The sequence below is a fragment of the Fonsecaea pedrosoi genome (assembly GCF_000835455.1).
Source record: "Fonsecaea pedrosoi CBS 271.37 unplaced genomic scaffold supercont1.1, whole genome shotgun sequence".
Classification (NCBI taxonomy): Eukaryota; Fungi; Ascomycota; class Eurotiomycetes; order Chaetothyriales; family Herpotrichiellaceae; genus Fonsecaea; species Fonsecaea pedrosoi.
This window is the reverse complement of record NW_013550615.1, coordinates 2,483,036-2,507,093: the sequence shown is the minus strand read 5'-3', so window position 1 is coordinate 2,507,093 and position 24,058 is coordinate 2,483,036. Positions and strand designations below refer to the sequence as shown.

The 24,058-nt window shown below is 53.1% G+C and overlaps 11 protein-coding genes and 1 non-coding gene across 12 annotated transcripts; 4 read left to right on the top strand and 8 right to left on the bottom strand.

Moving 5' to 3' along the window:
* Positions 1-36: 36 nt before the first annotated feature.
* Z517_00912 (uncharacterized protein) lies at positions 37-1,968 on the bottom strand (the record flags this gene model as incomplete). The annotated part of the gene is made up of 1 exon (XM_013433874.1): positions 37-1,968. One exon carries the CDS (start codon positions 1,966-1,968, stop codon positions 37-39), a length of 1,932 nt encoding a protein of 643 aa, XP_013289328.1.
* Positions 1,969-2,447: 479 nt separating this feature from the next.
* Positions 2,448-4,095, bottom strand: Z517_00911 (uncharacterized protein; the record flags this gene model as incomplete). The annotated part of the gene is made up of 6 exons (XM_013433873.1): positions 2,448-2,745; positions 2,795-3,132; positions 3,181-3,331; positions 3,385-3,497; positions 3,552-3,976; positions 4,032-4,095. 6 exons carry the CDS (start codon positions 4,093-4,095, stop codon positions 2,448-2,450), a joined length of 1,389 nt encoding a protein of 462 aa, XP_013289327.1.
* Positions 4,096-4,965: 870 nt separating this feature from the next.
* Positions 4,966-6,056, top strand: Z517_00910 (uncharacterized protein; the record flags this gene model as incomplete). Its single annotated transcript, XM_013433872.1, has 2 exons — positions 4,966-5,026; positions 5,107-6,056. 2 exons carry the CDS (start codon positions 4,966-4,968, stop codon positions 6,054-6,056), a joined length of 1,011 nt encoding a protein of 336 aa, XP_013289326.1.
* Positions 6,057-7,095: 1,039 nt separating this feature from the next.
* On the bottom strand, positions 7,096-8,571 carry Z517_00909 (uncharacterized protein; the record flags this gene model as incomplete). The annotated part of the gene is made up of 1 exon (XM_013433871.1): positions 7,096-8,571. The coding sequence occupies one exon, from the start codon at positions 8,569-8,571 to the stop codon at positions 7,096-7,098; it is 1,476 nt and encodes a 491-aa protein (XP_013289325.1).
* Positions 8,572-9,453: 882 nt separating this feature from the next.
* Z517_00908 (uncharacterized protein) lies at positions 9,454-10,999 on the top strand (the record flags this gene model as incomplete). Its single annotated transcript, XM_013433870.1, has 3 exons — positions 9,454-9,532; positions 9,584-10,694; positions 10,756-10,999. 3 exons carry the CDS (start codon positions 9,454-9,456, stop codon positions 10,997-10,999), a joined length of 1,434 nt encoding a protein of 477 aa, XP_013289324.1.
* Positions 11,000-11,282: 283 nt separating this feature from the next.
* Z517_00907 (uncharacterized protein) lies at positions 11,283-13,407 on the bottom strand (the record flags this gene model as incomplete). The annotated part of the gene is made up of 3 exons (XM_013433869.1): positions 11,283-11,774; positions 11,838-13,112; positions 13,228-13,407. The coding sequence occupies 3 exons, from the start codon at positions 13,405-13,407 to the stop codon at positions 11,283-11,285; spliced, it is 1,947 nt and encodes a 648-aa protein (XP_013289323.1).
* A 785-nt stretch (positions 13,408-14,192) lies between these two features.
* Positions 14,193-14,534, bottom strand: Z517_00906 (uncharacterized protein; the record flags this gene model as incomplete). The annotated part of the gene is made up of 1 exon (XM_013433868.1): positions 14,193-14,534. One exon carries the CDS (start codon positions 14,532-14,534, stop codon positions 14,193-14,195), a length of 342 nt encoding a protein of 113 aa, XP_013289322.1.
* Positions 14,535-15,182: 648 nt separating this feature from the next.
* Z517_00905 lies at positions 15,183-15,319 on the top strand. Its single transcript has one exon. It is a non-coding gene; the product is annotated as a tRNA-Ile (tRNA).
* A 313-nt stretch (positions 15,320-15,632) lies between these two features.
* On the bottom strand, positions 15,633-16,463 carry Z517_00904 (uncharacterized protein; the record flags this gene model as incomplete). The annotated part of the gene is made up of 1 exon (XM_013433867.1): positions 15,633-16,463. One exon carries the CDS (start codon positions 16,461-16,463, stop codon positions 15,633-15,635), a length of 831 nt encoding a protein of 276 aa, XP_013289321.1.
* A 662-nt stretch (positions 16,464-17,125) lies between these two features.
* Z517_00903 (3-carboxy-cis,cis-muconate cycloisomerase) lies at positions 17,126-18,532 on the top strand (the record flags this gene model as incomplete). Its single annotated transcript, XM_013433866.1, has 1 exon — positions 17,126-18,532. One exon carries the CDS (start codon positions 17,126-17,128, stop codon positions 18,530-18,532), a length of 1,407 nt encoding a protein of 468 aa, XP_013289320.1.
* A 450-nt stretch (positions 18,533-18,982) lies between these two features.
* On the bottom strand, positions 18,983-20,416 carry Z517_00902 (uncharacterized protein; the record flags this gene model as incomplete). Its single annotated transcript, XM_013433865.1, has 3 exons — positions 18,983-19,113; positions 19,215-19,323; positions 19,427-20,416. 3 exons carry the CDS (start codon positions 20,414-20,416, stop codon positions 18,983-18,985), a joined length of 1,230 nt encoding a protein of 409 aa, XP_013289319.1.
* A 1,290-nt stretch (positions 20,417-21,706) lies between these two features.
* Positions 21,707-24,034, bottom strand: Z517_00901 (uncharacterized protein; the record flags this gene model as incomplete). The annotated part of the gene is made up of 1 exon (XM_013433864.1): positions 21,707-24,034. One exon carries the CDS (start codon positions 24,032-24,034, stop codon positions 21,707-21,709), a length of 2,328 nt encoding a protein of 775 aa, XP_013289318.1.
* Positions 24,035-24,058: the final 24 nt, after the last annotated feature.

Genomic DNA, 24,058 nt, shown 5'->3' with positions numbered 1-24,058 from the left:
CTGTAGAATGATGTCTCCCATACCGGGCATGAGAATCTATCCAGGTTCTTCCGATAGCAAGTCAAACCCATTCGTAGATCGTGTTGTTACTGTGTCAAAATTGTCCTGACGTTTCCTTTTCCTTTCCTTTTTCTTGTTTGCTGTTGTATCAATCCAGTCTCCACTTGCAGGGTCACGCTCTTCAGCTGCGGTAGCACTCGTGTCATGGTCCGCTTGAGTCACGCCTGAGTCAGGATCAAGCAGGCGACCGAGAGAGGTGAATGCCCAGCCCTGTGTTTTGAGGTCCGCGTTGCTCAGTTGAGCCCGAAGATGTGGGATGTCTAAGAACAAGGTCTCGACGGGAGGCAAAGTTGATAATTTGGGGTGAAGATTGTTTATGAGCTTTGAGATGTCTTCGTGGTGGACAAGGTCGTGGGTGGAAATGGAGTCTGAAAGTCTGTGACTTTTGACAATGTACTCGGTTATTTGCGCCAGAATTCGGATAGAGTAAAGCACTGCTTGGATATTTGCAAGGAGGTGGACGTCGTCCCATGTTATTCTCGTTGAGGCTGAAAGTTTCGTCGTCAACCCTAGCCCCAGAAGTTTGAAAACATGTTCTGATGACGGAGGAGTTTTGCCAAGTCTGGATTTCTCTCGTTGGACGAGGCAGACGGCAGGCATGTACCACTCTAGAAGCCTGCTCTCGTTCGAGACTGTGGGGGTCTGCTCGGAGAACGAGCCGAGGGCCTCCAGGAGCTGAAGCAGTTCTGCCATTTTCTCTGTGACCTCAGGTAGCTGCAGACATGTAACCGAGGCGGACGTGATTCTTTGTCCTTTTCTGGCAAATTCGACCATGTGTAGCGACCCGCCCACAGCATCAGGAGATGTCTTCAAGAGCAGAGAATATGCGATTTGCCGTATCTTGGCTCCATAAGACCACGAAGAATCACGTTGGGGGTCCTCCAATAGCGGGATTAGGTAGATGTGTAGCGGATCGCCGAGGTCGCTAACAATCTCTGCTGTTCGTGGATCGAGGTTTTTGAGATAGGAAAAGGAGGCCACTGATGGCGGGCTTTGGACAAATGGCTCGGCAAACATCATGTACTCATTCCGAAGTCTCTCCAACCTAGATGAATCCCTCGCGCGTTCTTGAATGATTGAGAAGGAGGCACCAGAATCAAGAAATCGCTCGAAACCAAAACTGAGCAACGATGAAATCTTGAATCTGGCTGTCATGAGTTTCGGATCGAAAGACAGCGCTGAAATGTAAGACAAATTTGGAGGGACCCTGTGCTTAGTTTCGATGCTGTGCAGTAACACAACCCGACCATTTGGTCCGAGGTCGTGTATTACTAGGTCAAAATCGTTTGTGAGGATTGCCACAACAGATGTCGACTGTTGAGCAGCAAGAGCACAGAACGCGTCAGCTTCACCCGGAACCACGTGAACACGGTCCTTCCATTCGGTTGTGCTCAAAGACTCAATCGCGCTGGCAACCATGAACGGTGGAGTTGGAAGAGTTATCTTCCTCGTTGACAAGACAGGAGTATCCCAAAGGATCTTTTCGAAGTCCCGAAGACTGGGTAAAGTAGCAGCTGGGGGAAATTCCGGATAGAAGTTGCGGTAAACTTGCAATTGCTGCCGGAGCTTCTCCATACGTTCAAGGCGAACGGGACGTTTCGACACGGGAAGTCCACCGTCGAAGAAAATATGTTGAATATTAACACCACGGGCCTGGAAGTCATGGAGCAGGTGGTGTAGGGTCCGATTGATTTCACCGTATGTAGGTGGCAAGGTTGCACTCGTAATGCTGTTTAGCCGCTGATGTGCCACAAGCTTGTTATACACCCAATATACAAGTGAAGGTCCATCAATGATCAGGTCTTTGATAATGGTGGCATCAGGTGGCGTCGAGGTCTGGTGAGGCGCACCCAGGATGACTCGATGCGCATAGGGAGAGAGATCCTGCGATAGTCGTGGAATACCCATTGCTAGCACCGTTTAGGGTATGAGGAGGCTATAATATCTGCATCATTGTTGCAGTTGTAGACGAGGGAAGATGAAATGATCTTGATGTGGATGGGATTTTCTGATGCACTTGTAGGCGTATATGTTCCACCGTATCTTGTGCATCACGTGGCTATATGGTCTGCCGTACCTCAATCTATCGCAATCTCCGCTGAGCGCAGCCTGACTTACATCCAGTGTCTCTTGCGCACACCCAACATCAATCAAGCATCATGGTCTCGAAGACGACGATCAATCGAAAGTGGCCAATCCCGAAAGCACTACCATTTCAATCTCTTGTCCCCACACGTTAACGATGAAGACCTAATCATATCCAGTGCACATTCCCTCCCTCCATGCCCGACATGGGCTCAACACCATGGACTAAATCATCACAGCTTCGCCCGTAAGTGCATCAAGTCTGCCATGATCTCAGCCACCGTACAGGATAGACGAAATGCTCAGTGAGTACCATTCACTTCACCCACTGCGGTAGCCTTGTGTACGCCATTGACACCACTGACCCCGTCCACTCCGCTCATCAGCTTTTCAGGGACCCCCTTTTCCGCCGATTGAGTTGCAGCAAAGTTCTCATCAAAGACTTCCTCAGCATGCTTTTCGGCGTCGTGCATGTGGATCCAGTCCTCGCGCGGAAATTGTACGGACTTGGGATCCTCCTTGACTTTATCCCAATCTGCCTTGTGCCACATGTCCCGTGTCGTTTCTCCCGTCTTCTGCACCGCCTTTACCCGGTCATACCTGGAGACAGCGTCAGGATGTGACTGAAATAAGGCTCAACATGACCTACCTGATCCTTTGATATGTCCGGACAGCATCTGGGACCTGACCTTTCCCGGCACGCCTGAGGCAAACTGCTAGAGTGACACCATCTTCCATGGATTGTGTGGCGCCCTGAGCCGAGGTTGGTAAAAAGGGATGTGCTGAATCACCCAGCAAAGCGATACGACCGCCTTTGCTGACCCATGTTGGCAGCGGATCTCGGTACACCAATTTCCAATCGACGAGGTGGCTCTCCGGCGTTTTTGAGACAATAGTCTTGCAGAGAGGGTCCCAACCCTCGAATACTTTGTACACATCCTCTAGCTTGCCTGGAAAGGACCAAGATTCGTCGATATCTGCCTCATCCTGTGCGAGAGTTAGGCGAGGCGAAGACACAGGTCGCTATGTACTTACCCTGTGCGTTAACACCCAACAGCAGTCACTCCCGTTCTTGATGGTCGAAAAAAGAAAGTGTACATCCTGCCCGATCCAGCCTTGGAACGTGTCGCCGTTGTCACAGAAATGCTTCGTCCGGGGGTCGGCAATCATATCGGTATTTGGAAACCTGACCAAGAACAGTTAGCACTGGCCACGTCCTTCACTCTGTGCAAAACTCACCAGGCACGGAAGACCGCGTAGCCACTGCTCTTTGGCTTGTCAATATATCCCAGGACAAGCTCCCGTGCTTTCGACCTCACGCCATCCGATCCCACCACCATATCGCCATATACCTGAGGCCTGTTAACGAGGCTGTCCGAGCATCAACACGGATAGGTAGATCATACTCTTTCTCCATTCACCAGTTCGATACCAGCTCTATCGTCCTCTTCGAAGTATTTCTCGACTTTCTGTCCAAGATGAATAGGGATCTTGAGGTCGTCCCTGGCGTAATTGAAGATGACCTCGTGCAACTCTCCACGATGGCCATTGAAAACCGGTGCATCGGGATCCATGGGGGGTGTCGGTTGCGTGATGATGTGCTCTCCGGTGTACTTGTGGATCTTGAATCCATGCTTTACGAGGTCGATACTCAGAGCTCTCATTTTCTTAGCTATCGAGCCGTCGACGCCCCATCGACGAAATATTCGACCAGCATTTGCGCCAAAGGAGATTATGTCTCCCAAGGTCTTGAGCTCAGGGAACGACTCATAAATTTCCACCTGGTGGCCCTGACGATGGCACTCTATCGCTGCTGTCAGGCCGCCGAAACCTAGTTTGCTTGTCAACTCTGCAATCCTTTCTGGAGCACTACTGGATCTACATACCTGCCCCGACGATAATCACCTTGATGCCAGTCTTGGACTTTGCAAAGGGTTCCTCTGCAGCCATAATGCTCTCGGTGGACCTCACTCGGTCCCTTTACTTCGCTCTTGGATGTGCTCGATCTCCCCAAGGAAACAGGAACTGTTTGAGGACACTTTGAGATGGGAAATCGAGGTCCGACTACATCCAATCCCCTTTTGATCAGCATATCAAGCCGATATAGCCCCACGGCGACCTCATCAGTCCCTCCTCACGAGCAATGCAGCGCAGATGGTGAGTGACTTCGGAGATAGTGCAGCCTTTCTCCAACCGAACTGCCGACCCATGCATTGCACTAAAACAGATAATGGAACACAAGATCTCGGGGGATAATTGGGCTCCGTCCTGGCAGTGGATAACCTTCTCCACATCGACGTCGCTCACCCCATCTTTTCCCCTTCTGAGGACAGGCTCTAGGTCTGGAGTATGCCATGCCTACAAAGCCTGTTTGTCATATTGAACCCCGTTTCGCAGTGGATTTTTGCCAGAGAAAGTAATTGCATGCTGCCTCCATTCAACCCTTGCATTTGGGAAGCGGGTTTCGCTGCTCACAACTTCTTCTCTAAAACCCCGAGAGCCCGTCGAACCAGAAGAGCGAGTCCACTGCACGAGGTTGTCAAGGTCGAATATTTATCCCCGAACAGGTGACCTGAGTACTTCGGCTCCTGCCATCCAGTCATACAAGTCCATCTTCTCGTCTCGGACTCGCTTCAATTCGTTGTCCGATTTTTGTAACAGATTGGCTCGCACATTCCCCAACGGCCGCCTTCCACTGAATTGCCCCTCCTCTATTCTGCCTCCGTACAACATTCTTGCACCATAAGATCTTTCCTCTAGGCACTTGATTGGCCTGTCAAGGTTCCTGAGGCTGACTTCCCGTCACAGCGTTGCTTCACAATGACTTCACACCCAGAGTACAATCAATACACGACGGCGACAGAGGTCGCAAAGGCATTTAGTGATGGGGTTCGGGGCAAGACAGGCGAGTTTACCCACCTTCTTCTCCGACCCAAAATTTCGCTAACGACATTGATGCAGTGGTCATTGTAGGGGTATCGCCTCAAAGTCTCGGTGAATCAATGACCACTGCCCTGGCCGCTCAGTCGCCTTCGCTCTTGGTGTTGGCTTCTCGAACAAAGGCGAAGATCGAGCAGGTAGCTGCCAAAGTGAAGACCGACCATCCGACAGTGCGGCTTGGAATTGTCGAAGTCGACTTGTCGTCTCTCGATTCCATCCGCAAGGCTTCCAGGGTTATCCATGATTTGGTAGATCGAATCGATATTCTCATTAACAACGCAGCTGTGGTGATGTCTACGCACGCGTTCACGACGGACGGTCTCGAACTCCAGTTCGGAACGAACCACATTGGCCCATTCCTCCTCACAAATCTCCTGATGCCCAAACTTCTCCGAGCGGCGCAGAACTCAACGAAGGGGTCGACGAGAGTCATCAATCTTACTAGCCAGGGGCACATGATATCTCCAGTACGATTCAGCGACCACAGTTTCCGTAAACGACCAGAACAAATCCCTGCCGAGGAGCGACCAATGTCAAGGCCGAATGTGTCGTTCGACCCGCCTGCAGGGGAGACTTATGCTCCTTTCGTGGCCTACGCCCAATCAAAAACTGCGAACATCCTCTTCTCGCTCTATCTCAACCGGTACCTTGCAAGTGCAGGTATACAATCGATCGCAACGCATCCAGGGTCTATTTGGACGGATCTCTCTCGTAACTTGGACGAGAAGGATGTGTCGGTGATCGAGAAGACAGGTGGGTTTTGGAAGGATCTGGACCAAGGTAGTGCAACAACGCTGGTCGCCGCGCTCGACCCCAAGCTTGTGGATCCGGGGGTCATCTACCTGAGCGACTGCCAAGTTGCAGAGCCTGCAAAATGGGCAAAGGATGAGAGAGCGGCCGAGAGACTCTGGGAACTGAGTGAAGACATTGTTGGGCAGAAGTTTGATCTGGTTGTCGGGAGCCGACTGTGACGCGAATGAGTGATTTCTAGGCTACTTCGGAGACAACACGTGTCATGCAGAAGCAGATGGTGGTTGTGTTTGACGGCGAGAACGACCAAGAAAACCCTCGCGAATTGGCGCTGCCTCAAGAAGGCGGGTGTCGTGCTGGTCATTTCACTCGTCGCATTCATTGTGGGCTTAGGGTCGTCCCTTGACCCGGCAGTTCTTCCAGAGGCTTCGAGGCATTTTGGCGTTGGCGCGAAGTGACCGAGTCTCTGGCTACGACACTCTCCCTGGTCGGATTGGGATGCGACGCGTCTTTCGGTGGCCCCCTTGTCTGAGTAACGCGGGAGAAATCCTGTCTACGTGATAAGTTTTGGGTTGTACTGCGAGGAGGCAAACGGCAGCGACATGCAAATACCCGCAAAAACCCCCCTCTACCGGTGCACGCTGGTCTTAGCCTTCCTGCGCTCGGAAATCATCCTGGCCACCGACCCCGCCATCGCCATATCAACCGCCTACCTCGCCTCGCCTTGGTATACAGCGTCATCGCGTTTTGCTTTTTTTTTTTTTTTCGAGCGCACGATACATATTTGGACAGACATACGGAGCTGATGAAGGAATAAATAACACATCTTATAAAGTGGAGACACAAGACAGGTATCTACATGACTTTTTTTCTTAGTTCTGCTTTTTTTCTATATATCAAAAACTAGAATCTGGACTTTATTGAGTCGAGTCGACGGTACTCGACTCGATAGAATCACTCTGTTGCTGACTCGAGTCCGTCAAACTTTTCTTTTTCCTCGATCAAGAAACATGAACCCCTTTCATGACAAGATCGGCCAGAAACGACCAAAGAAGGTGAAAGCCATGGGTGGTTGCGCCATTAGAACAGCTGCGCTTTGATCTTTGATCAAAGTATCCCGAGTTAAAAGGATAAGAATGCTTTCGTCTCCCCCACCCTCGCCCTGACCCTCTCCCTTCGCTTTGTTCATGGGTCGTCACCCTCAAGCCCGCTCGAGGTCAAGCCGCAGACCTGACCTGACCTGACTTGACAGCTCTAATCTCATCCAATAGAAACTGGAATCTCGTGGTCTTTGGCATCGACACCTTCTCTCCACCGATACCTGCTCGCGACGTGCTCGTCCCGTGGCCCCGTCTGGCCGGGCACTCCGTAAAAGTTCTCGCGGTAGGTGGCGCCGGGGACGGCGTAGTCTCCCCAGAAGAGGCCGCGGGCTTGTAGCTCCGGGACGAGTAGGTCGACGAGGTCGTCGAAGCTGGCGGGGAAGACGGCGTAGGCGATGTTGAAGCCGTCGACGTCCGCGACGTCGACCCAGGTCTGTAAGGAGTCTGCGACCTGGGACGGGGTGCCGACCAGCACGGGCCCGTTGCCGCCGATGCTGACGTGCTCGGCGATGGTCTGGCGTGTCCAGACGCCCACGCCGGGGCTGAAGCGCGCGTAGCTCTCGACCGTGGCCCGCACGGCGTTGCTCTCCACGTACCGCAGCTCCTCGCCCTCACCGTACCGCTCCAGGTCGATGCCCGTCCACCCGCCAAACAGCGCCAGCGCCCCCTCCAGGTCCGCGTACTGCTTGTAGTCGGCGTACTTGGCCTGCGCCTCCTCCTCGGTGCGGCCCAGGATCGGCGTCACCAGCGCCAGCACCTTGATGCTCTTGGGGTCGCGGCCGAACTTGTCCCGGGCTAGGCGCCGCACGTCGGCGATACTAGCCTTGCACGCCTCGGGCGCGTGCGTCGACACGAAGATGGCCTCGGCGTGCTGCGCCGCGAACTCCTTGCCCTTGGAGCTCGTCCCCGCCTGGAGTAGCAGCGGCGTGCGCTGTGGCGACGGCGAGCAGATGTGTGGGCCTGGCACCGTGAAGAATTTGCCGCGGTGGTTGATCTCCCGCACCAGCGCCGGGTCCGTGTACACGCCGGTGGTGCGGTCGAGTTTCACGGCGTCGTCCCGCCACGACGACTCAAACAGCTTGTACATGACCTGGATGTACTCCTCGGCCATGGCGTAGCGGTCGTCGTGCTGCGGCTGCGCCACCAGCCCCATGTTCCGCGCCGCCGAGTCCAGGTACGATGTCACGATGTTCCATCCCAAGCGGCCCTCAGTCAGGTGGTCTAGCGTCGACAACCGCCGGGCGAGGTGATACGGCTGCTCGTACGTCGTCGACACGGTCACTCCGAACCCGATGGACTTGGTCACGGCTGCCATGGCCGGGATGGACGCCAGCGGCTCATGCACGGGCCACTGCGCGCCGGAGCGGATGGCTGGGTCGAGCGACTGACGGTACACGTCGTAGCCACCCAGCACGTCAGCGATGAAGATGCCGTGGATCTTGCCACGCTCCAGGAGCTGGGCGAGCTCGGCCCAATGGGACAGCTTGTTGAATTCATGTGACTTGTCCGCGGGATGCCTCCACAGCCCAGGCGACTGGTGCCCTGAGCATGTCTCGACGAAGGCGTTCAAGATGAGCTGCTTCTTAACAGGATGAGACCCTGCATGCGCTTCTGACGCGCCGTTGGTTGACGACATGGTGTTGGTTGGGATGGCTCCTAATCTGCTGAATCTAAAAGGATATAAGATTGATGTTTGCTGTCAGTGCCTTGGCCAGCTAGTCTTTGCAAACCCCTGGACATGGCCTTCACATATCAATGTAAGTTGGACACGCCACACTTTTTTTTTTTTTTTCCCTTAATGCTGATGGTCACTAAGACTCGCGCTGATGTCCGTGTTCATTCGCCCATAAAAACTTCTGTTTGACATGTCCCAGGAAGTCAGCCAAGTGCTAATAGTGTCCGGAAGTGGTTAGCGAATGGTGCAATCTTCTCCATATATCACGAAGTTGCCTCCTCTCCATGGCTGTGGTTCCACTTCGTCCATAACCACTCCAAATCTCTTTGTCACACAAGATCGACGGCCGTTCAACGACAAGCAACTATTATCCTTCGGCTCGTTATCGGCCATTCGGGACTGTCCAGAGTTACCACTTCCATCAAGCGAAGACTCCTCACCCCCTGGTAATGGATGGGTACCTGGATCGTCCGTCTTATGCCCAAGGATCTGCAGACCAGATTTCTCGTTATGATGACAGGAAAGAGGTGCCTTTTTCGTGTGTTTCGGGAGCATGGCGTGCTCTTCGCGTGTCTGACGTCTTTAAGGGACGGAATTTTGTCCTCAGAAGGTTTGCGGCTCGATTCCACGTGAAATTTGGTCGAGAGAGGAAGGGAAATAGATAAGGTCGTCGTGCGGTCAAGATGATGCGAGAAAGACGTTAGAATCCTCAAGCTCGTATATTGAGTTTGTCGTAGCACACCTGCTCCTTGCGATTCTCTTGCGCCTCCTGACCAGCCTGCAACCCGGAGCCTCGCTCGACATTCTGTTTGTCCTTAGTTCGCTCGGGCGCAGCACGAAACCATGTCTCGCTCGGCGTCGGTCTCGACAAAGCATCCCGAACTCCAAGATGTCAGGGAAACATCTGTCCAGAAGCACCCAGGTAAGTGTCTTAGCCCTGGGTTGAGAGGAAGCCCCCCTAATCACCTCACAGTGCGCTGGTACCGCTCGACCTTCTACAACGCCACCATCCTTGGTCTTTGCAATTTCGCCGCGCCGGGTATCTGGGGAGCCATGAACTCTCTCGGTGCGGGTGGCTTGCAGAAGCCGTACCTAGTCAACGCTGCAAACGCCCTGACCTTTTGTCTCATGGTGGTGTCCTGTTTATTCTCGCCAGTCCTCACAAAATATATTGGCATCAAGGGCGCTCTCATGTTCGGTACTTTGGGATATGCCCCATATGCGGCGGGCCTCTACACCAACAATCGGTTCGGCACAGAGTGGTTGGTACTCGTCGGAGCGGCCCTCTGTGGGATCTCAGCTGGCGTTTTCTGGGCGGCGGAGGCTGCTATTGCAATGGCATACCCTGAACCTTACAACCGCGGAAAGGTTTTGGGATATTGGCTCACTTACCGCCTCGGTGGGCAAATTTTGGGCGGCGCAATCAACCTGGGTATCAATGTCGATCGCAGCGAGGCAGGCAAGGTCAGTTATACCGTGTACTTGATCTTCATCGCACTGCAAGCCACAGGCCCATTCGTCGGTGCACTGCTGAACCCACCCCACAAAGTCGAGCGCACCGACGGCATCAAGGTCGAGTTGGAAATCCTCGAACATCCCTGGCGCGAACTCAAGGCCACCACGAAGACCTTCTTCACCAAGCGGTACCTGCTGTTGATTTTGTTCATCGGGCAAACCGTGTATGCAGAGGCTGTCTTCTTCACATATCTCTCATTGTGGTTCAGTGTCCGGGCCCGCGCACTCGGTTCGTTCTTGTCTGGCATTCTTGCCGTGACCTGCGGCAATCTTCTTGGTCATTATCTTGACCGCACCAAGCTGTCGGTGAAGCTCCGGTCACGATCGGCATTCTTCACAATTGTCGTGCTGCAAGGCGGATGGTGGCTCTGGGCCACGGTTCTAGTAACAAAATTCCGACACACCAGGCCATCGTACGACTGGACCAGCAATGGCTTTGGCCATGCATTTGTTCCCTTCTTGTTCTTGACCACAGGTTTCCAGCTCAATTACTTGTTCTGCTATTTCATAATGGCGCAGCTGTCTACAACGCCAGTCGAGATTATTCGCTATGCGGCGTTGCTTCGTGGGTAAGGGCAAATCACCACCCCTCACTGTTTTCTTTCGTCCATGGCCGGCTGACGAACATAGGACGGAATCCGCATGGCAGGCTGTCAGCTACGGGCTGAACTCGATCAAGATATTCGCCGAAGTAGGCGGAGTGTATATCAACTTCGGACTCTGGGCAGCCGCCTTGCTCCCGACATGGCTGGTGCTGAGACATTTTGGTAACGATGATATTTCTTCCGCCGAGGCAGGAGAAGAAGGTTCTTCGCATTCTGGAAGCGCGTCTGCAGATGAACCTATCCAAGCACCTATTGGGAAGGAAATATGAAAGCGTGTATGGCCTGGCCACTGTTCGGCTTGGTTGACGGATTGTATACCGGTATCAGAGACTGGCATTTGCTGTCGCTGTCATCAATTATTCCGACTCAAGGGATCGCAGAAGAGGGCTGGACCTTGATAACCCATGCCTCAGCCAGAATCTTGTAGGGTGGCGGGAGGGTCCAGCGTCCACCCTGCCCTGACACCTACCTCAATACAGGGTTGCCAATCTCGCACGATGATAGGTCCACCTCTTCGTCAGCCCTGTGGTGTATACAAGTACTTCGCAAGTCCTAATACCATCTTCTCAACCCAACTCTTGCATGGCCGCGGCCACCTCGATTAGCTTTGAAGTAGTACGGTACAAAATTCAACTCAGTGATGACACCCTTATCGAGTATTTGCATTTCTGGCTCTCTCACCACAACACCGGGACATGCATGAAGGTGCTTCATGTTGAGCTTGCTCACTCCTTCTGTGGTGAGTGCCACATACGTGTCTCGTGTAGTAGCGTCGGTGACCGTTTTCTCTACAAATGAACATGCAGGATGGAGCAGAGTGCTTTTGAAGTGGTCGTCCACCCAAGGGTTGTCGACATCCTCGACACAATACACGACTGGCCCACGAACGACTGCCAGGGTATCTTGGTTCGTATATGGATGCGGAGCGACAAGGCGAGGCGAAATATCGACATTGAGAGAAAAAGAGCGGTAAGTGGACAACCAGTCAGCCGTCAGAATGAGATAGCCTTTCTCGACCGCATACGTTGGTGGCGCAGGATCTAACTAACACCTCGTTAGACACTTGAATTTCCTCGAGAGTGGAAGATTGATTTGGTGGTAGCTTACTGTCCACTCCGTGGCCCACCCCGGTATTCGAAGAGCTACATCGACAGCAACCAGCGGGGACTGCGTCTGAAGAGTGAAGTCAACCTTCCCATCCCAGGGCCATTGGCTCCTTTGAGATAGAGTTGCAAGCTGGGCGCCAGATCTAAACTCGTAGGTGCTTGAGATGTATAAATGGACGTTGATTCGATGTGGGTTCTCTGCTGTTTGCGTGTACACGTAGCCACCAATTTGTCCAAGTAATCGAAGAACGCTCAGAGGGCAACAAGCGCACGTAAACCATTCTGCACGTTCTGAAGGGTCTTGGTTGCTGGACGCGAGCTGGTTAGCGTACGAAAACCTAGTACCGTCATGCGACACGGCCGTCAACACGGCGTTGTATAGCGATAATTCCATAACATCGCTGAATCGGCGGTCGACATCAAACTGTAATATTCGCTCAGCCAGCATCATGACACCAATGGCGGCGCAGGTCTCTGAGTAGCAGCCTCCTTCGTCGGTACCTTGAGGGAGAAAATAATCAAGTCCAAAGCCCTCCCATTGCTTTATGGCGCCGATTCCTCCAGTCACATACATTTTACATTCCACCATGTTAGTCCACAGCCGGTATATAGCGTCTTTCAAGCGCCCGTCCGAGGTTGGGTCAAGGCGCACTAAGTCGGCAGCTGCTGTAAGGAGGTACATGGCGCGGACAGAATGGCCTTCGATAGTCTCTTGCTCCACAATCGGTTTGTGGGCTTGATAATACCAAAGAGCATCCGGCTGGCCCCAATATGGCAGTATCACATGGGGCGCTTCGCCCCTTTTCTTCGCCTCGTAACGGAAGAAGTGACTGCCATCGATGCCAGCTGGATTACCTCTCTCACTGATGAAGAATGTCGCGAGCTCGAGGTGTTTGGGATTTCGTGTACGATGGTACAATCGAAGAAGTGCCAGCTCGATCTCGGGATGGCCTGGGTAGCCAGGGATCTGACCCTTTTTGCGCCCAAATCTTTTGCATAAAAGCTCGACATACTTTAGTATCGGGTCGAGGAGGTCATTGTTCTTGTAGAGGTAATTGTGAGCTAGGGCTGCCTCAATGAGATGGCCTGCGTTGTAGAGTTCGTGGAGATCACGCAGGTTGGTGAATCGCTGTCCAAGCTCGACGACCATAAAATGGATATTGAGATATCCATCGTGAGCTTGAGCCTTCTGAATCATCTGCACCAGCTCTTTAATTACCAATTCAACCATGGCGTCAGGATGTTCAGGGAGGAAATAGCACGCTCCTTCGATCCACTTGGCAATATCAGATTCCCTTCGAGATTTTTTTGATGTTAGCTACCTTCTTCAATGCCAGTCGGGACCAGACGAGACGCAATTACCACAACAGATGATTTGGTATTGGCCATACTTTAGGAGGATCTTTGTATGAAGGATGCCATTTCATGTCGAACGCGTCATATCTGCCCGTCTCTTTCAACTTTCTGAGTAGGTGAAAGAGGGTCTCCGAGGCCACAGCTTCTCGACGTCGGGCAATTAGTGATCCTGGTGTAATCGAAGTCCGCATGAAGGTCTCCTGTGGATAGACCATGGTTGCGGAATGAGGCTGAGCGAGGATTGTTAGTGAGACGGGTGCGTAAGGTGATTACAGGACAGACCGAGGATGCAGCAGAAGGACAAGCCCTTTGGCAAGCTCTGGTAAAATTTAATCGTTGAACTTTCTCACTTGTAAGTTATCCTAGTGTCGAATCTGCTGGTGGTTGGGGTGAGTTGTGGTATGCGCCACGCTTGCCACTTTCAGTGACTGCTAGTCGAGGATATCGCCGCTATTATTCTGATCTAACCAATAATGAGCTAAAGGCCCTTGGCACTTGAACGCCTGTACAAAATCTCCGACTCCAACCAACATCAGCCTCCTCGTGCATTGGCCGTCATCTTCGCACCAAATGTCAATTTCATTTGCCGGATCTGCAACCACCGGTATTTACTCCATGAGTACATAGGTCTGTAGGCAACGGATGCATAGGGTATGGCGGGAAGACCACCAGTACCGCCAGTGCTAGAGGAGTCTAGCTCCTTGCAGAATTTTTGAGGAGCGAACCCTCGTATCCAGATCGACGACTTTCGCTTGTTGAACCGGGAGGCAGCGCAGGCTCGTCCATCGAGGGCGAACCATATGAATTGAAGTGATCGTACTGACTGGATCCATGTCTCTGAGAACTCAGTATCCCCTTCTCCGACCACAACAACACGCGCCACACGACGCATCAAAATGGCAAAAAGTAATTGGTACAGTCACTGGATTTGCGTCGCGGTGTCTATCGCCAACATCTTCCAAGGCTTTGATTCAGGCATCTACTCGATCACCATCTCAGACTAAAATTCGACAATTACCTCCACCTGTCCAGTGGGTGGGAAGGCGTCGTGGCTAGTATGATCAGCTAGGGCAATGTCATTGGCAACTTCTTCGTCTCTTGGTGGTTTATCTGGCATGAGAGACGTCGACTGGGCTTTGTTCTGGGTACCATTATCCTCCTGGGTGGAGTTGCCCTCCAAGCCAGCGCCTTGGACTTCGCCATGATCGTGGTTGGCAGAACCGTGGCCGGAATTGGCACTGCCACCATCGGCACTAGTCTTGCTGCTTAACGGGCCTAAGTTTCCTCTCTCGAAATCCGAAGCCGAGTGGTATTCTCCGTCTGCATAGGGTACGACCACCATTGCTCTCGGTCAACTCTCTGGCGTTGGGGTCCTGACGGTCTACGGAATTCTCATCTTTGAAGGCCTTGGCTTTGCTTCTGGAACAATGTCACTTCTTGATCGCCTGTTTGGAGAAATTGACAAGATCGAAGCGCAACTCCGGCTGGGGGACTGTCGACGGTCGAGGAGGTCATTCTAGACCACGAGGACAAGGGCACCGCGGTGATGCAGGAAAATGTCAAACAGAAGTGATGGATTGGATCTTATAGTAGCTTTGGCCAGACTCGTCAATGAACAACTATCGTAGAGAGTGAGATATCATATCTACCTACCCTTCAGATTGCAACTTTTCCACTCCTCACGGAACAGCATGGTGGATATATGTCTAGTGACTCACGGACTCAGAATGACCCACCCCACCACCCACCAAAATGCATTCCCTTACGTGGTACTCGTGGATCCATCCCCCTTCGTGCCCGCCCATGGCCCATGGCCCATACATTGCATGACTAACACCCTACGCTACCTACTTTTACGGCTTTTTTTTAGGGATATATAATGCATTTTCGAATTAACCGACCAACTGACCAATCAGGTCTTGATTATCAGTTCTGATTCTCAGACCTCATTGCGACAACATGCGACAACACACGGAATTGAAAGAGAAATGGTCCCTTAGATCAGTTGGTTAGATCGTGGTGCTAATAACGCCAAGGTGAGTCACTCCCTGGATGCTCAGTCGATTCTGCAAAAATGAGGTTGCTAACGGTGTATCAAGGTCGCGAGTTCGAACCTCGTAGGGACCAAGCAGCCACTCTCCTATATTTTTGCCGCTTCTGCACTTCTAGGAGTATACGTGGAAGTGTCGATCGATGTACAAGTACAAGTAGAACTGGAGAGATATAGATGTATACGTGTGTATATACTATACTATGCTATACTATATATTTCGATCTTAGTTTTTTTTGTCGCATCTCTAGTTTTTTCTTCCTTCACTCTTCTTTATTCAGGTCTGATTTCCCGGTCCATAACCAGGATCATCCCCCCCGTTTTTTTTTCTTTGTTTTTGTTTTTTTTGGGTTGTCATCCCTCTCTGGGATGTTGAGACAGACGGTCCATCTAGTCTTCGGCGTCCAATTCGGGGTAATGCCGGTAAATCCCCAAACTGTACTTCAGTCGCCTATCACTCTCCAAGTAACTCTTGACCTTGTCCAGTGCCTTGACCCGTTCGTAGAGGGCAAACACCTTGTCGTACTTGCCACTGCTCTTCAATTTGCCCACACGCTTGGGGAAGGCGTAACTCACGCCGTCGACGGTCTGGAAGAGGACCAAGTCCGCATAGGTCAGTTTGCCGCCGTACAGCCACTCACCTCCGCCCGAGGCGGGGCCGGAGAGGACACGCTCAAAATACCCTAGGAACTTGGGCAGGCGGACGGCGCGATAGTCGGCCGCCTTCTTGAGAGCCTCTTCTTTCTGTTCCTCGTAGTAGGCTGAGCTGGCGATCGGGTGGTGGACGTCGTGTGGTTCATTGGACAGGCCGTCCAGTGCCGTCAACGTGAGTGCGTTGACGTGGTACAGTCCGACGCTGTCCGCGGTGACGTCAGACACCAAACCGAGCTTGGGGCCCAAGTAGGCGAGAATATTGGGTGTCTGGGACAGGAGGATGTCGTCGCCGTGTTGCAGAATCGGTGGGGCCAAGGGAGGAGGGTTGTTGTCGTCTCCGATGTTCTTGTCGCTGATCTGAGCCATGACCGCGTTGACGCCGGCATCAGTTTGGTTGGCGACGTCGATGTATGGTGTGCCGGTCGCTTCAAAGGCAAGGCGGATGTGCTCGCCTCGACCCGGAATGCTGGGCCAGTAAATGAGTTTGTAGGGCAGCGAGTCGCCCGTCTCGCTTGCCATTTCGGCGCCGGTTTTCTGGCGCTTGGAAGAGCGTGTGGAGCTGGCCATATTGAAGCAACACCTGAAGACAAACGGTTGGAGAGCGACTGAACTGGGACTGATGTTCCCGAAAAGATTGAGGCTATGCGCTGCGGAGTGAGAGACCTTGAGGGGAAGCTGCTTCGTGCGCAGGAGTCGTGGGCTTTGCGCGAGGTTGAAAACTACTACTTGAAGAACAGCCTGTCTCATCTAAGACTCTTTGCAACCGCGCAAGGATAAGAAGGAAGAAGGAACAATCCAAGTTCCACACGATTCGATGGGACTGATGGAGTCTGCAGTGGTATGATGTAGTTGGAGGGACCTCCTTATACATATGTACTCGGCCAGGTCGGTCCCTGCGTGCCGAACCCCTCGGGACAACGGAACATTGATTCTCCGACTCCGGCAACTTACCCCAACCTCCGCATTCTCGAGAGCCTCCAACTTCCAGCGGGATTGCCTGAGTCCATGATCCGGACAGAAATCATTGGCCTATGTCTCTGTTGAGTAACGACATCATTATTATGCAAGGCCTTCACTTGCGGTCCGAAAGTCAACAGTACATCTTACACGACCGAGAGTTTTCGTATCACAAGGCCCTTGTTTTGTTGTCTTTAGTGATTAACCTCAAGTCTGCCTGACCATCGTAACTGACCGTCTCCCATAGGCAAATACATGGTACAAATTCCACAATGACCTCTGTACAAGACTCCCTCATCTTCGGCAACATCCTTTCCACCCGGGAATCTGCCGCGATCTGGTCCGACAAGACCCGCACACAGTGCTATCTCGCGTTCGAGGGCGCGCTGGCTAAGGCGCAGGCCCGACTCGGCATCATCCCCCAGAGGGCCGCCGACGAGATCATCAAGTTCTGCCTGGACATCCGGAACGTCGACTTCCACGACCTCCGCCGGCAGACCGAGCTGATTGGGTACCCGGTGCTGGGCTTGGTCAGGCAGTTGGTCAGTCACATCAATGCGATCGAGCCGGGGCTCGGGGAGTGGGCGCACTGGGGCGCGACGACGCAGGACGTGACCGACACGGCGACGGTGATCCAGCTGTGGGACACGATGAGCCTCTTCGAGAAGACGCTCGAGGACATCATCGCCTCACTCCGGTATCTGGCGGACAAGTATAAATCCACCCCGATGGCCGCCCGGTCGAATCTTCAGCAGGCAGTCCCCATGTCCTTTGGGTTCAAGCTTGCCAGGCTCCTCGCGACATTTCTCCGACATCGCGAGCGACTAAAGGACGTCGAGACGAGGCTGACGGTGTTGGAGTTTTCCGGCGCGGCGGGAACCTTGGCGACGCTCCCGCCCACGCAGGACCTCCCCTTGCTCGGTCTCGAATGCCAGCGCGAACTGGCCAAAGACCTGAATCTCAAAGTGCCCGAGATTGCGTGGCACACGGAACGCGACCGCATCGCCGACTTTGGCTCCCTGTGTGCCATGCTGACCAGCACGTGCGCCAAGTTCGCGCTGGACGTCAAACTGATGATGCAGACCGAAGTGGGTGAGGTGTCGGAGCCGTACGCCCCGCACAGGGGGTCGAGCAGCACGATGCCGCAAAAGAGGAACCCCATCTCGTGCGCGTACATCACGGCCATGTCGTCGACGGTGCGGCAGCTGAGCGCCAGCCTGTTCGAGGCCATGGTGGAGGACCACGAGCGCAGCACGGGGCCCTGGGAGATTGAGTGGATCGTGCTGCCGCAGCTGTCGACCCTGACGCACGCGACGCTCCGGCACACGGCGGAGCTGGTGGCCGGGCTCGAGGTACACGAGGACGCCATGAAGAAGAACCTCGACCTCTCCAAGGGCGGCATCGTCAGCGAGGCCGTCATGATGGGCCTGGGCAAGACCCTCGGCCGCCAGTACGCCCACGACGTCGTCTACGACCTGTGCCGCAAGTCGCAGCTCGAGGACAGGCCGCTGCTCGACCTGCTGTGCGAGCACGACGAGATCAGCAAGAAGATGACGCGCCAGGAGTTGGCCAGCTTGTGTAACCCGGCCAACTACCTCGGGTACAGCGAGGCCATGGTCGACAAGGTCCTCAAGCTGGCCGATGAGCCTCCTCAGCAGAGGAAGCCGAGTCTGGTCTAAGCCAGTACGGACGCGTTTCATGGTGGGGGCATGCAACTGTCTCGTACTCCCAAATGGCCTCGGGAGTGTGCAGACACCCATTAATTGATCCTAACACGCGGGATTGAGACACGATATATTGACTCTACTCAATTAATTTAATTCTAGTTGCGGCACGTGCTCAATAGGGTGACTGAAAAAAAAAATCCACGAGTTACTTTTGGCAGACAAGTGTCAAGCGAAGTGTCAAGAAGCATATAATGTCTCTCCTCGATATGTTGCATATATTTATCTGAAATACCAACCGCTGGCATAACGGCAAATCTTCACCACCTATGGTGGCTGACGACTATGTCTCCTTCCTCACTTGATGATGTTCGCTACCAAAGATCATCAACCAGAGGATATTTGTTAATCAATTCTCTATTCGCCTGTGCTCTGGCTGGTGTATCAACTGTGTGAGGAATATCGCTAGAAGCCGAGTGCCTGGTTGAATGCATCGGCGGCCGCTTGGCCAGTTTGCCCTTGCGCGGCGGTGGCACCCTGACTGCATGCGTCTAGGGCTTGCTGGGAGGCTTTGCATTTGACGTCGAGTTGCTGGCCTGCAAGAATATCCATGTCAGCTGTGAAGGCTCAAACTCATCGAAACACCAAAAGAAACTATGTGGTAAACTTGGGGGAAAGGAAACAAGAGATCACTTACAAATAAAGTCCGTGATGACCTTGATGTTGAGTGCGGAACCATGCGTAAATGTTGTCTTGTCGTTGGGCTCAAAAGATGGCTCCTTGCGGCCGTCGAGACCATTAGCGAACTGTGAAGCTTTGTAAGCATGTGCCGGTAAAATTAACAGTATCTCATGTCGGTGACGTCGCCGGAACTCGGAGATAGTGTCTTAGATGAAAGGATCGACTTACGATGATGGTTGGGTCTGCACAGGAACCCAAATCCAGGCTGGAAGAACTGCTGGTTGAAGTGGAAGTGCTCATTGTCTGACTTGCGGTACTGGTCGAAGTAGCAACCGCCGCAGCCGACGTCGTTGTGGCAGCGACAGCAGCCACTGTAGAGGCCACCGCGGTAGTTTCTTCTGCGGCAGGGGGCGCGGTGCATTCTGTTGCTGCCGCCGAGTCAGTAGCTGCGGCAGTCCCTGCAGAAGCAGTGGCCGAGGCAGCGACAGCAGCGTTGACCTCATCTTCAGTGGCATCCTCAACAAGCAGATTCTGCGTGAAGATACAGCCGACTGGGTCGTTTTGATCGTCGCAACTATTTCCCTTCGCAGTCGGATCACCGAGCGTGCCGGGAGCAAAAGTGCCGGACTGCAGGGCATCAAGAGGGTTACCGCCGATGTTGGCAATCTGAACAGCGAGTGCCAGAGCGATGTCTTTATTAACAGTGGCAGCATTGTCAGAGGCTGGATCCTGGTGCTGCGAAATGGCCGCGATTTCCGGGTTTACAGCTTGGATTGCGGTGCAGGGAACAGAAGCCTGTCCGACAGCTCCGGTATTGCGTTCGAGAGCTCTATAAATCAAAGCAGCTGTCATACCGTCGACATCCCCAGCGGCTTTTGCATTGGTGAAAGCCCTGTCAGCAGTGGCTTGTTGAAGACAATCTGTGTTGGAAATATCGCCCTGTCCAGCAGAAGCGGCCGCATTGCCGAGGAGACCAAATACAGCATCCACGATGTTGTCGGGGTTGTCTGTCTTCAGGAATTGGTTGACAATGGTAAGGAATTTCTCGTGCGAGTGTTCTTGCGGCACTTCACGTCGGCCAAGTTTTGCATTCCAAATTGGAGATCGAGTTTGCATTCCATGGTCATGGCTCCGCTTCATGTGCAGGTTCGCTGGGCGGGCAGCTGCGACATCAAATCCAGCAGCGAGGAGAATCGAAAGACAAATGGCTGGTTTCATTTCGGCTGTGTCGGTATGTGCTTATGCTATCGTGAATCTCGTAAAGAGCGTGAGGGTTGAATCTGGTTTGGTAATACAGCGTAGGCCACAGACCTGATCGGTTCTCCAGGAACGATGTTGAATTGAATGTGAAAGGGAAAGAACAGAGTAGAGAAAGAGAATGTGAGGTTGCGAACGAACGGGCACGATCGAGCTGGATCAACAGGCTGGAGAGCCGAACAGCAGGAATAGAGGGAGACGGTGCATATATACACAGAGCATGGGTGTTTCCCTACCTGCAAACTTCCGATGAACTTCCTTCCGTCCAACACTGGTGTGCCTCAGATGTCCGGGACACTGCACCATCCCCTCTAAAGAAAGTTGGTCTCTGCCGTAACAGCATTTTAGCGAGGACCGAGCACAGGTCTGACCACGATGGCTTCATCCACCACATCTCAATGAATGCCATAGGCCAGCACAACGGGAGGCGGAGACTTTAGGGATCGGAATAGAGAATACCGGGCGCTGTCCATGTTACGGATCAGGTTGATCGAGTTAGCACGTGGCACTCCATCGAGCTTTGAGCCACTTTTCAAGTCTCAGACGTCGGTTCCGTGGGAAAATGGCGCTTGGGTGAGATTACGTTGTTATAGGAAGGAGTCGAGAATGGTAGTGGGATGTATCACCTTGAAGTCCTAACAAGATCGTGCAGCGTCTCGGGTTGGGAAATGATGCTGGCTGAAACGCCGGAAGGGGGAGGGAGCGGCTGGCTAAACTCTCATCGTTTGTACGAGATGTGGTGTGTCTCTTCGATTGACTTATTATATGCCTAACAGAGATATCTTAAAAAAAAGGGATCAATCAACCAGAACCTTCCATAGCCACCGCTTTTCCCGACATACGGTCCCGTAGGGAAGGAGGAGCTGGACGCAGACAGAGCAGGAAAAGATGCAGATATTGAGCTTTTCTGTTTTTGGTGTAGAATATCTTGGCAAACAAGCTCTCGGCTTAGGGCGGCGGGTCTTTCGCCTTGATCGGAACATCGAACTACACCATTGGTTTCATGTACTACAGACTACCCCGTACTTCCTTCCACCCTCCTTGCTGTGTCTTCCTAACAATAAACTCTTGCTTGCTGCTACAATATCGCTCAACACTTGACATGCTTCGCAATGGAAAACGCCGTTGCCACTCCACCCCCGTTGTCATCAAGTTCATCCAGGGATCAATCATGCTAGTCGTATCCAAAATTACCAGGTTGAGCCAGTCTCGTGGCACCACCCCGTGAAAGACAGAATCCAGCCAGGACAGTTATCTCCCGCCGGCACCCATTCGAGCAATACCCTCCAGAATGCGACCTCCATATCCAGAAGCTTTGCTGTTGCTTGAAGGTGCCTTCAGGCCAGATCCAGGGGCTGGAATACCCGAGTATTTCCCAGCCGTGGGCTTCTGCAGCATACTTACTGGCCGAGGCCGCCCTGGCAAACCTGACCTGGCCTCTCCGCCGTTCGTGCTGCTCTTAAATCTGTTGGGGCTGGCTAATGCTGACGCCGAATTTGGTCGCCCGTTGCCATCTTCACTCCGAGGTGGACTGACGGGCTGTTGTGGGTGTTGCATGACGCGTTGTTCTTCTTGCTGGGCACTCATTGTCAGGAAGAGATCCACCTGGGCAACCAATTCGCCCTTCTCCACCCTCTCTTGTTCAATCTCTTTCCGAAGTGAATCGGTCTCAGCAGTAAGCGAATCAACTTGACCACGGAGCCCTGCTGCCTCGGCCTCGAGCATTTTCTTCTCAGCGTTAGTCTCCTCGTTCCACCGGCGGAGCTCTTCAATCTGCCCCTCCATCTTGGACATGGCCTCGCTTTGGCCCGGAATAATGCCACTCATGGTTGCTTCTTTCTCTGTTTGCAGCTTGAGTACTTCCTCTTGAGATGCCTTAAGCTCCATTCGAAGCTGTTCGACTTGCTTGATCCATCTTTTCTCATAGCTGACCTTCAAGTCTGCCACTTTGCGCTCATGTTTGCTCTTGTATAATGCATGTAGCTCGCGAGCGACCTTTTCGGTTGCGTCCTTGACGGCAAAATCAATGTCGGTGCTCACGCCGGGCGTTGCGGGGGCGCCGGGCTTCTCGGGGCTTGGAGTAGACCTGATGCGGTCAGACCGCAGAGTGTCGAGGGAAGCTTGAAGTTCAAGGATCCGTACTTCGTGCTCCTCCGACCTTCGCTCCGCATCTTCGGCCTGTTTTCGAAGCTTTTCCTTTTCCCGTTCCTCGAGAAAGATGTTCTGTTTGACCTCCCTAAGGACTTCCTCCATCTCTCGACTGCGGCGCTCCAACTCTTCCTTTGCATGTTCCAGCTCCTCCCGAGAAGCACGCTCGTTTCGGAGCTCCTCACTCGTCTTGCCAACTCGCACTTCCGCATCAGTGACGGCACGTTTCAGAGCCATCACTTCTGCCTCCTTGCCGGAGAGGGTCGCTTCAAGGCCGGAGATTCGTGATTGCAGTTCCGACCGAAGGGTCTCTAGCTCTCTGGGAGTAATGGTGGGAATTGACCGTGGTGTAGCCATCGGTTCAAGGTCGATATCCAATAGATCCATTCCTAGCCCGGTTGTTGCGCCATACATGCTATGTCTCTGGGTAGCAGGTGTTGAAGGGATGGGTTTGTCTCCGAAATGAGCTTGGTCCTGCTTTTGCGGAGAACGGCCTGAGGCTCGTTCGCGATCCACGGAAGCTTGCGACCGATGTACTGGACTTGGGTTGACTTTGATTGGGAACCCTTTCCTTCCAGAAGGACTTCTCCTGATGGGCCGTTGTGCAGAGCCGGGAGGGGGTATCAAAATGTTTGTTTGTCCCGTGAAATTCAAGAGATCCGTTGGAGAGTCGTTGAAATAGGTGCTTCTTCGAGGCGTCGCTTCGTCCTCCTCATTCGATGAAATGCTCCGCCTGGTGGCCGACAGTAGGCGCAAGGGGCGTTGAGCAGTCCCGGGTGTCCCTGTGATTACAGAGGGCCTGAGTTGTTTTGAAGGCGACCAAGGCTCCTGCCGGGATTGGGATGGCGTGTCTCTCAGATTTGCGAATCTGGTCAGGTCTGTGGGGATCGCAGAGATGGTGCTCAGATCCCCAATTGTATCATCATGGATAGTTTTGTCATCCAGACTTAGAGTCAAGGTCATTGTATCCACCTCCTCCTTGGTGCAGTCTGTCGATATGTCGATGCCATCATCAAGAGTATGGTGTATCATTGACTCTTCCAGACAATTATCTTGCGCATCTGCGTCCTGCTGCATCGTGTCGATCGCACGCGTGAGGCCTTCGTTGAAGCGAACAGTAGGCTCAGCAGGAGAGCCGGGGGGAGAGCTGTCGACTTTCGGCTCGTCTTGTAGGCGGTATTTGATCGGCGACAACGTCTTTCTCGGACTCGAAGGCTGAGTAGAGAGTGTAGGGGATGGAATGGGATCGTCCATGGGAGGTAGAGAGATATTGGTTGTATCAATTAGGGCGGGCTGCGCGAGAGTAGTGGTGGACATGGTGCTAGGAGATTTTAGAGCTTCTGGAAGAGGCTTCTGGAGAAAATCGAGCTTAACAGGGGAGGATCTGGAGTTCTGCTTGGCGGGCGACAGGGAAGATAATGGCTCAGGCATGGTGTCGGTGAGGGACATCGAGGG